Source organism: Dermacentor andersoni, chromosome 2 (genome assembly GCF_023375885.2).
Source record: "Dermacentor andersoni chromosome 2, qqDerAnde1_hic_scaffold, whole genome shotgun sequence".
NCBI lineage: Eukaryota > Metazoa > Arthropoda > Arachnida > Ixodida > Ixodidae > Dermacentor > Dermacentor andersoni.
The window spans coordinates 23240275-23252304 of record NC_092815.1 but is presented as its reverse complement, the minus strand read 5'-3'; the positions used below and the strand labels follow the sequence as shown (position 1 = coordinate 23252304).

Sequence of the window (12030 nt, the reverse complement as noted above, 5' to 3'; positions counted from 1 at the left end):
TCTGGTGCCAGCTCAAGGTTAAGCAAGAGGCAGCAAAACACTGAAACATGAATGGTTTTTGTCAAAAATAACGTTTAATACATGAAGACATGGCTTAACACCAGGGAAAAAAAAGATGAAACATGCTGATCCAGTCAATGTGAACAGAGCAAAGGCTTCTGTTATGTACAGACAATGGTTTGCAACCACATGAAGAACGGAAATGGTGTATTCCCAAGACTGTGCACTCAAGGTGCAATATACCATTAGAGCAATAAAATAACCAAAACACACTTCAGAAATCCATTTGTTTTCTTTAAAATCACTGAGTATTTATATACAATGACTTGAAGTGGCTGGCATTTACATTCTCAAGAACTAAAATCCAAGGTATGGCGCAACACAATTAGGAAATATCTTAAAAAACTGTGATGAGTGCCCTCTCCTACAACGATTGCAGCATGAAAAATTGATTAAAAAGGTGCAAAATGAACTACGTGGATCTTTATATTTACCAAGATTTACCCCCTCATAGTAAATTGGTGTCCCTCCGCTTCGAGTTTCCAATTAATTCGGCCTCGTTCTACGATCTGCTAGCCTCCTCATTAGCGCAGATGGTAGAGTGACCACCTCGGGAAAGGAGTTGGTCCGAGGTTCTATCCCTAGACCAGGACAAATTATTTAACTGCTATGCTTTCTTTCTGATAAACCTGTATTGGTGTTCTTTTTTTTTTTTTGTAGCTTCGTGCCACAGAGTTCATTTTTATAGTAGGGGGAACAAAATGTGGTAATTGAAGATGTGTGTACAACACAAAAGGTAGGCAGAGGGGAGTGCAGAAGAGCTAGGCACAATGAAAGAGATATGTGTAAAGTGCAACCACTAGGTACTAAAACAATGCAAGCCAACAAAAGTGACATGTCACATATAAATAAATAACGGAAGCCTCGACATGTAGGCCTCAATGCTTTGCATGAGGTACCTCTGCCTCGGCCCATCAATATTGACAATAATGTAGCCAACCTATACGAAAGGCCAGTGCCAGGTCTACAACAAACGACCCACAACCTAAAAGAGCGAGACTCATTGTGGCAGAAAAGAAAGCTTGTGCCATCACCTCATTAAAAATGCAATGTGGTTGCAGCACTGTATCACACATCTCTCAAATACAGTGCACAAATCACTTAGCATTATTGCCCTAATCTGGTTGCAGACAAGCCCAATCTTGTAAAATGTGGGAACACATTTGTGCTACACAAGCTGACTAAAGAAGCAGTTCCCAAAATGATGCGGCTCTTCACCTGTAAAACAATGCTGGAAGCTGCCCAGTATTAGGTCCTCTTCACTTTACATCGGTTTTGTACTTTCTTTTTGAGAACAAAAAAGCAACAAGAAAATTCTATGGCAGCTATGACATGCACATTGCAGGCATAGGCAAATGTGCAGCAGTGCATAAATCAAAAGGGTGCGTGCAAAAAAAAAAATTACTAATAGGAAACGTAGCAATCCATATTTGCTGCTCCAGGAAGTCGACAACATTTGGCAAAATAAGAAAGGCAGGGGACAGCTGGTGACGAACAGTGGCTCTCTGATGAAATGCATGATGGGCCGCATGATGCATACAAACGTCGAGGTGGGATGCATGAAGCGCTGAACAACAATGGCTGTACAAGAGGAGACACACACACTTCCTGCAGTGCACTTCCAGAGGTCCTGCCTCTACAGTTTCTGAGGGGAGGGGGGCACAGAGGACACCTCGAATAGTGTGGCACACGGATGTGTGCGTCTACACTGCAGGAGGCTCAGCATTCAGTTTTGCTTCACGAGGCAGCTTCGGTGCAGGCAGCACCGTTGCAAGCACACACTGTGACGTGAGCACCAATCCTGCTGCAGTTACCGCTGGGATGATGGCGGCAGTTCTGTATCCTCCTCTGCTGCGGCAGATGCTACCAGACGACGCACCACCTTGTTCAGGCGCTCCTTCTTCACTTCTCTCTGCACGCAACAGCAAAGTTAACTAGGTCAGCAAAACGCAAGCAGATCTGTACTCAATAGGCAGCATGCCCTTGGCAATGCAACAGGATGCCAGCTGTACAGTGACATATACCGTATTTACTCGCATAATGATCGCACTCGTGTAATGATTGCACCCCTGAATTTTGTCGTCAAAATTCGCTCTTTTTTATTTCCCGTGTAATGATCGCACCCCGAACCTGTCGCAGCGATATGTCGTGTGCCAAGTCTAGCTAGTAATGACCACGCTTACCATCTGTTGAACGCTACGCGAACGACTGTTCAAGACAAACCAAGCGGCCTGCACGCACCAACCATTCTCAAGCAGATGCCCCATTTCATTCCTTTCGTCACTTTCCGCACTTCCATAACAAAAAAAAGAAGAAGAAGAAGAAGAAGAAGAAGGAGAAGGCTACAACCAAACTCGCCTTTATTATGTGTAGGCTTTATAATGGCTGTGGTCAACAACAACAACAACAAGAAAAGCGCCTTTCGATTCTTGTCTGCATTTGTGGGCACGCAACAAATCGCAAGCGGCAACGATAGCAGCCACGTTTACACTGATACGTTAGAAGTGTACCCTATTCATACTCATACGCCGACGCTTGTAACACAGCTAAGATATTCGCCCACCCTTAGCGGAAACGTGCCGTATTATGATAGTAGTGAAGACAAATGCCGCAGTTTCCGCAGCATGCCCACTATGTGTTCCTATGTCACTGGCAGCTAAGCGCGCCCATCTATTTCGTTCCCCTCAATGTGGACATGGCTACGTTATTGTCGCAAACTTGCCGATGTTAATGACATTATTCATTACTGATACGGAAGAAACTGTTTCAATGCACATAATGTACTCATGAGAAGAAAAAAAAATCACGTTCGGCGCGTTCGGCTTGCTCTGCTGGCCGCCATCTGTGTTTTGGTGTCCCGCACTACATACAGGGGCAGCCGCCTATTTGCTGACTTGTTGTCATCCCGCAGCAAATGCGAGATGGAATTTTTTTTTTTTTTCTTGCGGGAAATTTAACTTGTGTAATGATTGCACCCCTGAATTTGCGTCACTTTTTTTTTTACAAGAAAGTGCGATCATTATGCGAGTAAATACGGTAATGTTGCCTCATCAAAAAGCACACTGATTAGAAATATTGTCACGTGGTAGTGATGGTGAAGAAAGCAACAAAACTGTAAATGGCGAAACCAGTGTTTTGGATGAACCTGTGCCCTCAAAAACAGGCTACGCTCAAAGCACAACGACAGCGTCAAACACAGTCGGTGATCGGCGAAAATCTGATCAGTGGGTCAAGTACGTCGGCTTTTATACATGAACCATCGAACATTCCAGAGTAATCGCTGGTGCCCATGTGTCTTCCAGAAAGTTCAATACGATTTGTGTCACGCATACACACGGTTTGGTGACAACAAACAGTGGATAGAACCATCAATAACATTACAGAAACTTCAGATACATGCAGGCGCCATCCTGCGCTGAGCGATAACATTTGTTATATGATGAAATGCGGCCATTCGGTAAACAAGTACGTGTGTCACTATTAAGATAGGTAGTTAGACTGCACTTCTGGAATACTAAATGCCATAATGAATTTCTGCTAATGCACCCTTGCTCCTCATCGTCTGCCTAAGACTCTCATTCCAGAAGACGCCTCATATTGCTCCCACTCCAGTCCTACACTACTTTAGGACAAGGAGTGGGAGGTGTTCACGTAGGCTGCAAGAAAGAAGCACACAATCCTTCGATTAACATAGATCATCGCACATGCATGGTCTTTTTGACTAGAAAAGAGGGACTCTGAGAGAGCGATGTTCTCGACTGTAATGCGCACCCCTTGCGTATGGAAATCCACTCATCCTGCTTGTGTGCAACCTGTGCAAGCATAGCAAGTTTTTACACATGGATAGCATGTATCGACATCAATCAGGTAACGCCTTTCAGGCAAACATACATGTTTTTGCATTGGAACTCGCCCACTAATTGGCTTCTGAAGCCAGGTGGAAGTTGTTCAAATTTACGAATGTAACGTGGCCACTTGCCGTGGCTGGGCTATCTTGATAGGCCTAGTGTGATACTGTGTTAACAGTTAATACTCACACCTTACCAAGCACCCACTGTTGAAGCACTGTTAGTTATTGTGATGCAAATACTGCACATAAATAACTTGCTATCACGTGAGATAGTTTGGCATCAGTCCTCTAGTTCCCAGTTTCACATCACGCTGCCTGCGTGCTTACCACAGCGTTCTTAGCACAACGAACATCCAACAACATACATCACATTACCACTACTGCAACATGCATTGTACTCTTTGGGCCACCGACATCATGCACCAATTCTGAAACTCCTGTGCATCATCCTATACTTAGTCCCTGAAATCACATATTCCCATGCATCATACTGACTCTGAGGCTCACTAATTTGCACTTTGCTATGCATTCTGCTTTTATAATTGCTTTTAATGGCATGAAGTGCCTTTCAAGATGAGGGTACAAGTAGTTGAAAAGAACAGACCACTGGGCTAGCCGGCACTGCATAACTTGAGATAAAGTGCAAGAGAGCAACGTAGGACAATAAAAGGGAACAAAGACACAGCGCTGCGTCTTCGTTCCTTCCTGTTGTCCTTTGTGCTCTCTTGCACTTTACCTAAAGCCAAGTGCTACAAGTAGGTCTGTGCAATGTTTCTGCCCAATACCTTTTGCTCCTCAGCAGTTATTTGCAAATAAAACGCACTTTCATGCTATATGAGGCCATTCAGTAGGCAACAATCTTCGTAATAATATGTGCAAATTATAATTATCCTGGTGCATTTTTGAAAGCACTCTCCGTTCACCGCACACTTACTACTCAGATTCCTCTGTCTGTAGTGGCAGTTTGAAATTGGTGAGCAAGCTGTAGAGATTGTGGGTGATTGCACAGAATATAGATAATGGATACAGTGTAAAACTAGCATAAACTGGCACTGCAGTGAAATTTCTATTAACTCACGTCAGCACTCCGGTCATCAGGAAACCCTTGTGCTGTCTTTGCTCGGCTGCGTTTCTGGTATACAACAGGATTGCTTCGAGGCTAGGTGGTCACACACAAGAAAGAAAAAGTATAAAATTCCACACAACAAACAAGGTAAAAAAGATCAATCAAATTTAAGAAATAATATAAACTTAATATGGCATCTCATCCCAGGAACAGACAAGGAACTTAAAAAATACTAACCGAGTATGTTCTCTTTGGACCAAGCTTTGTGTCAAAGGTGTCAAAGGCGTAGCTTTTCATGCAGACAGGAAACCTGCATTGTGGAAAATAAAAAATATTCCTAGTTATAAGCTACAAACATGTCATGACAAATGCTATGTTGATCACTGTTAGCAGAAACACAGAGGTACGTGGCTTTGTGTGCTATCAATACAGCCTAACAGCCAGGCACTGCAGGGTGTGGTGAAGTTACATTTTCACCGCAAACTTCGCCGCAATGATTGTTTGTCGCTTTCTCTGAGTGTCGCATCTTAAATGTAAATGCAACTATGGCTGCATGCTGCATTTAAGTAGCAGAAGTAGCCAGCCAAATTCATATTGCTATTCAAGAGAGGCATTCCACAAATCATGGATATATTGTTTCTTACAGAAGCATATAAATCACATCCGAACTTGTACAAGTGAAGCTAGATTTGACTTCATGTGTATAACTACTTGCGGTGCTTTTAATTTTAATGTCAATTTGAAGGTGCCTGCAGGTTTTGCACCTGGCGTGACAACATGCTTTTATTACGGGAAAATGATGTTAGCTGACTTTTGCGTGCACTAACACGTCTTTAAGGTTACTGTTGCGGCAATAGGTAACCCTTGGTGCATTCGGGAACACTGTAAGAAACAATATATCGGTGAAACGGGACAATCAATGAACGTCAGATTAAATGGGCATCGCACAGGCACAGCTAAAGAGCTTCCCAAAGCCGTTGCCAAGCATTTCAACCAACCAGGTCATAACTTTGATGAACTTAAACTACAGTTAAATATATACAGTTAAATTTCCGTTCTTAACGAGAAAAAAAATACAGAGAATCATACCTTATCCATAAGTTCAATACATTGCAACCAATAGGCATAACCGTTTCAAAGGGAGCTTTAGAACCTATTCCCTATGTTAATGTTCAAGCTATAGGTAACAACACGTAGTTTGGTTTTTTAATGTCTTTTCCCCTTTTTTTTTCTTTATTTATTTATTTATTCCATTTCAGTATTTTCATTGAATTTTTTTTCCCCCCACAAGCACCGGTTTCTCCCGCTCCTTCTATTATCGCATTTAGAGACACGATAGCCCACGACCACCAGCGAAACAGGTAATAGAGGGCTTCTGTGCATGCCATTGACACGCTGGCTGACACACGGCCGTTGACACGTGATTGACAAACGGTTGTGTCACTGGCCTTGTGCACAGCACTCCTTTATTCTCAATACGACACCCTCACCGCTAACATCCTTCACCCGTTGCCGCACCCACCCTCCTTACACCCTCTCCACTTTAGAAGAACCCTATCTATATATACTGCGGTGAGGGAAGCATATGTCGCCTTGAAGAAGACAAGTCCACTTGTCGAAACGTTGGCTCCTGCTTTCACCTTGTTCTCGTTTTGCTCATCGTCTTAAATTTACATAGAATTAATTACATAGAATGACCTACACACATATTTTTCATATGTGGCACACTATTTGTTTGCAGAGTGTTGCCTGCAATACGGGAAACAGGGTATAGCAGCCCTCATAACTCAGAGACTGAACTCAATGCCTAACAGTGACCTACAGGGCGGGCTACATGGAGTGAAAAACGGTGTCAAAGTGACAGACTTCCCCCAGTGGCAAACGCCCGACCTTGTGTGCTCGAGTGCCTTGAGGGAAAAGGGGGGGCAAGACATAATAGATAGAAGCCAACTGCGCCTGGTTTCCACACTGTATGCATCTGTGTGGCCCAGACTGCGCACGGAATGACTGGAGGCATCGAGAACGAGAGCAGCTGGCAGACCTGTTTCATATCAAATTTGGACAAAGCTATCCTCTCCGGCTGCAGTACAAGACACCTGTTGTTGGAAGGAGCTTTCAGGAACTGAAACTAAAGTAAATGTAAATCTTCACAATGTGTTTTCACACAAAAGAAAGTGATGAACTAATGTTGCTGTTGGAGAACAAAACTTTCTGGAATGTCTGTGCGCCGTTGGGCCAATTAATCACCACAACTGTCGCTGCGCAGTCACTTGCAGGCTTGTACCAAACTCCAAGCTTGTGCCACTACACAACGTAGTCAGACGATGCATTGCGAGCCTGCTAAGGTGCTTACAGCACAATAGAATGTGTACAAATCGTTTGTAAATGCATCTATGAAATTCTTCTTTTTAATTGCTTAGCCATTAACAACAGATAATAGAAGTAAACATCTTTTTATCATTTTATTGTTTTAGAAACATATGTTTATTGAGTCTGGCAATATTAAGAGCAAGGTGGTGAATGCGCAGTGGCGAACGCTTCTTTTTCACTCCATATAGCCAAGCCAGCAAACTATAGGCGTCATGCCACCGTGTCTATTTCTGCGGCGCGAAGTTCATTGCAAAAGTTTGCTCCATGTAGCTCGGCCTTAACAGTGACGGCCACTGGCAGCTGCAGCACAAATCAAAAACGAATACCTTAGCTTCATCCTTGCGTGCCTGCCTCTTTTCTGGTTTCTAACATTCAAGCAATGCTCAAGCATTTCAGAAGCCAGTGTTTCTACAGCGAAAATTCAATAAATTTAAGTGTTTTGTTATCACTGTGTGCATGACATATTCTGCACTTGCATGCTCGTGTGTCATGGAGGTTGGCAGCACTCTAGTGTGCGTGCACTGTGAAACTCGCATCCCCAGTCCTGAATAAAAGCTACACAAAGTAGTACTCCTACACACGGCGTGCTCATTTAAAGGAATGATGTTTCCAGTGCCAGAGTGATACTCACACACATGACCAGGAGCTGAAAGTGAAAGCTTCCCTTTTTATTAGAACAGTGTGGCCATTCCATTTGTACCGTTTGACAAAGCAAAAGGGGCAAGACCTTTTCATACATACTTTGCAACATGTCAATGATGCTATAGTTTGGGTACAAAATCCAAAAAGGTGGGCATTCATTTTCTCCACTAGTGATCAAAACTTTTCCACCAAGGAAATGCAGAGTTTTGAAAGGCTATCTTACAAAATACATAGCAGCACTGACTGATGACGTGGCACCGCAATGCTTTGAGAAGTGAAATATGGGCGCAATGTGTCAAATACTAACTGCAATAACCATGTGCAACACTTAGAAAACGTTCGTACTAGCAGCACAATAATTTCAATGCTGAATACTGACTGAACTTAAACGGTGTATATGTTCACGACAAGGCACAGGCCTCTTCAGCTACTTGGAGAAGTTGAGGAGAAATAGCAAAAGTGACAGCCAAGAATTAGGCTCTGGTTTGGGAAAGTATGGCACAGCATACGTAAGGTGTCTTACCGGGGCTTGTTAATCTTGTAGAAAAGCCGGGCACTCTTGTCAACGCGGTACTCGCAGATGTAGACATCTTTCTCTGTTGCACCCCGTGGCCGACCTCGGCAGTAGGTGGCCAGGTCAAGCACCCAGCAAGCTCCAGCGACACATTCCAAAGGCAGTATTTCATACAAGGGCACACGTAGAACCTGCGCACAAGATGTACGTCAGGGTGAGCTAGATTATGCCCTTACATGCCATACAATGTAAGGATCACCACAAGTCATAATGAAGCATGTCTTAGCAAGCAATGCGAGTGGACACGTTAATTTTAGTTATACTTAACTAAGGATAAAATGCATCCCTGGACAATTACCCTTACCACAGGTCATCATAAATCAGTATTCAGGAGAAAAAAAAAAAACTTAGATGAAAAAATTTGTCAAGCAATAAGAAATGTACAGAAAATTATGCTTGTTTCATTGATTTATTGGAAGCCTCTAGCACTTTTACAACTAATCATTCCACCATACTTTAAACTCAGCCTTACTGAAAAGTTGAGAAGGTGTTTAAAAGGTAAAACAAGTCAGATTTTCAGCCAACATTCTTACAAGACCAAAAGAGGAGAAATATATATTCAGTTAAAGAAAGCAAAGGAAGACAAAGGATGGACAGAGCTCAAGTAGGATAGCATCAAGCTTTAACAAGAAAAGAATGTAGAATTTCTGGAATCTAGTGTGATATGTTCATAACAATAGATGCTTGTACTGATGTAACATTTCTGGGAATTAAGAAGCCGTGAAAAAGCCATGACAAAAAAAAAAGAAGAAGCTTTTCTTCCCTGAAAATTTTGGAGACACATTATAAGAAGTTCACCGACAATTACAATACTCCCTAATGCAAAATTTGAGCGCAGCTCTATACGTGCAGGGGTGGGACTGCCCAGTCCTTTTGGAGCAATTTTTGGAGCAAGTAAAATTGCATTTTGGAGCAGTTTGGAGCAGAAAAAACTGCATTTTGGAGCAGCTTAGAGCAGAGTAAATTTCATTTTCAGAGCAATTTAAAGCAGATGAAATTTCATTTTGAAGCAGTTTGGAGCAGGCTAATCTTAATTTTGATAGAATATTGGAATATAAAATTTGGCAGCGCACTTCGAAACCATCACGAAACACAGAATAAGCCAACATGAGCGCTTTATTGCAACTGTATTAAGCAGAATTTTGAAGCAGATTACCCTAATACTGAAAACGTCTAGCGCATGCAATTTTTAGTAATAGTGCCTCTACATTTTTAATTAGTGGTAGCAATGACAAAAAACATGCATTCTACAATAGTGAGTCCAAAATTTTGAAAAATAGCCAGACATTCTTTTTACAAACACAACTTTCTTTAATGTCTCAACAGTATTAGTGAAGCGCCTGGAAATGCACTTCAACAACAGACCGCATGAAGAAACCAGAGTTATGAACTACTGTGGTTTATTCAAAACCATTTCTACATAACAGAAATAGTTTCGCCTTCCCACAAGCCAATCAGAACATGGGGCTGTAGAAGCGCCCTTAGTAGCTATAGCGCACAAGAATATGGAAAATTGGGTTGAGCGGCAGCACAGCACATATTTTCCAACAAAGCTGAAGATATCGGTGGCACTACGATCAAACTATATATTCCCGTGCCGACGCTCATGATGATAGTGAAAAATGTTCTCAAATTATGAGGTCCAATCGACGTGGTAACATAATTTCTGGGTCACCATATGTCACTGCAGACCCAGAGAACCACCTTGGGCTGGTATAACGTAAAACTATTCCAATCTGTTTATATTGTGATAGCAATTACATGAACACTCTAGGCGCATTTCTGCCGTCGGCGTCGCCGTGATGTTTTGTATAAAGTCCAAGGGTGAAAACATTGTCGCCGCGTGCTGTAGCCTGTATGTGCAAGTGAAAGCATGCGAGGATGAGCCAACGATGAGGGCTCAATCTCGCGTGCGCAGGGGAGGAAGCGTGCTGTCTTTCATCACGCCAAAGCACCGACAAGAGGCGACATTCTACTCTGGCGGCTGCTGGATATGGGGCGGCCGCGCGAGCCCTATCTTGAAAACGATCTGCAATGGAGACAGAGTGCAAGCGCTGATAACTTCGTGTTCTTTGTGTTTTTGCCGCATAGCCCATGCTGAAGCGAAAGGCAGCACAAAGGTCAATTCGCTCGCTGCTGCTGACACGCTTCTTCATGCCAGTGTTTTGACAGTGAGTTTCTGCGGTGATCGAGTGCGATGTGTTCATGTTTGCTTGTGCCTGTGTGACACCATGCTTGTTATTTAGTGATTAAGCAAATGTTTATAAGGTTATACAGCCAATAAAGCTACTATCCTTATTTCGTATAGTTGTCTACTAATTTTCTGCCACAATAGATGCCTGGCCTTCCGGGCGAAGCTGTGACTTTTTATTCCAAATCCACCATTAGGTCAAAATGGCTCAGGCCTTGCCCATATGGGCATAAAAACACATTGGAATAGTTTTATCTTCTACCGGCCCTGGGGACAGAGACGCCCACTCGCAATGCAGCACGCGCTTCCCTGATTATCTATAGTTCGCTCGCAGCGCCCTCAGCCTACTTTTTGTTGTTTGGTGCCTGCTGCTCGGCCCACTCAACCATATTCTAGTACACTCTGAATAGCCGCCCTGGCCGTTCTGTCAGCAGCGAAGATAGATGAGAGTGCATGGCTGCACGCGCATTGGCCACTTGCTGGAAGCGCGAAAAAGTTAGTGTTACAAGCGCGAAATTTATGAAAAACTATGCAGGAGGCGCTGTCGCATGGTGTGCAGCATGGGAATGGCTGCACTCTTTTTCGGAGAATGAATCTGTTCGCGGCCACTGCCAAAGCACACGTGTTGTTCTGATGCAGTGTGGCGTAATTTCCGTCAATTTTCTGTGTTAGATGCAGGAACTTGTGTTTGTATCGAAATGGCGCAATTGGCACAGGAGTTCCACCCTTTCACTAATTTACCTTTTGCATTAATTTATGCCAATACGCTCTATTTTATTTGGTAATTTGAACCCTTTGTGTTTTTCAGCTTTTTATGGCCCGAGAAAAACTTTAAAAAAAACTTTTCGCAAAATTCTGTTTTTTCCAAGCCCTCACATCTCCACATGTTTGGATAAATGTATTGCAACTGGGGGCCTTTAACAGCAAACAAAATAAAAGAAATAATACAACATGAACCACAGCAGTGGGTTCAAAACAGAATGTTTCATTCAAGTAGTGTGATGTACAATCAGCTACAGCGATGCATGCTCAAGTGGGACGACCTGTACATGTGGTCGCACCTGTGCAGGCACCATAGGAGTAATGCATCACCCATCATCACACATGTATGTTTGTTTCCTTGCTAGAACATCAATAGGCTACACTCCAAGAAATGCTGGAACCATTTAGTGCTCAGCATCTTGCCCTCAAACGATAACAGTCACCTACCTATTTTATGTGTCATTCCTTTCATTAACGCTGCGCTCACGGTACTTTTAAGTCATAAAGAGCACGCA

General features: G+C 43.0%; 1 protein-coding gene across 2 annotated transcripts in view; it reads right to left on the bottom strand.

Moving 5' to 3' along the window:
* Positions 1–52: 52 nt before the first annotated feature.
* Positions 53–12030, bottom strand: part of ash1 (histone-lysine N-methyltransferase ash1) — a 102766-nt gene continuing 90788 nt past the window's right edge. For both annotated transcript variants that reach the window (XM_050189917.3, XM_050189918.3), the window contains 4 exons: positions 8512–8693; positions 5214–5286; positions 4989–5069; positions 53–1972 (listed from right to left, as the gene is read on the bottom strand). In XM_050189917.3, coding sequence (XP_050045874.2) covers positions 1871–1972; positions 4989–5069; positions 5214–5286; positions 8512–8693 — 438 coding nt within the window. In that variant the 3' untranslated portion in view covers positions 53–1870. The remainder of the gene's footprint in view (positions 1973–4988; positions 5070–5213; positions 5287–8511; positions 8694–12030) is intronic.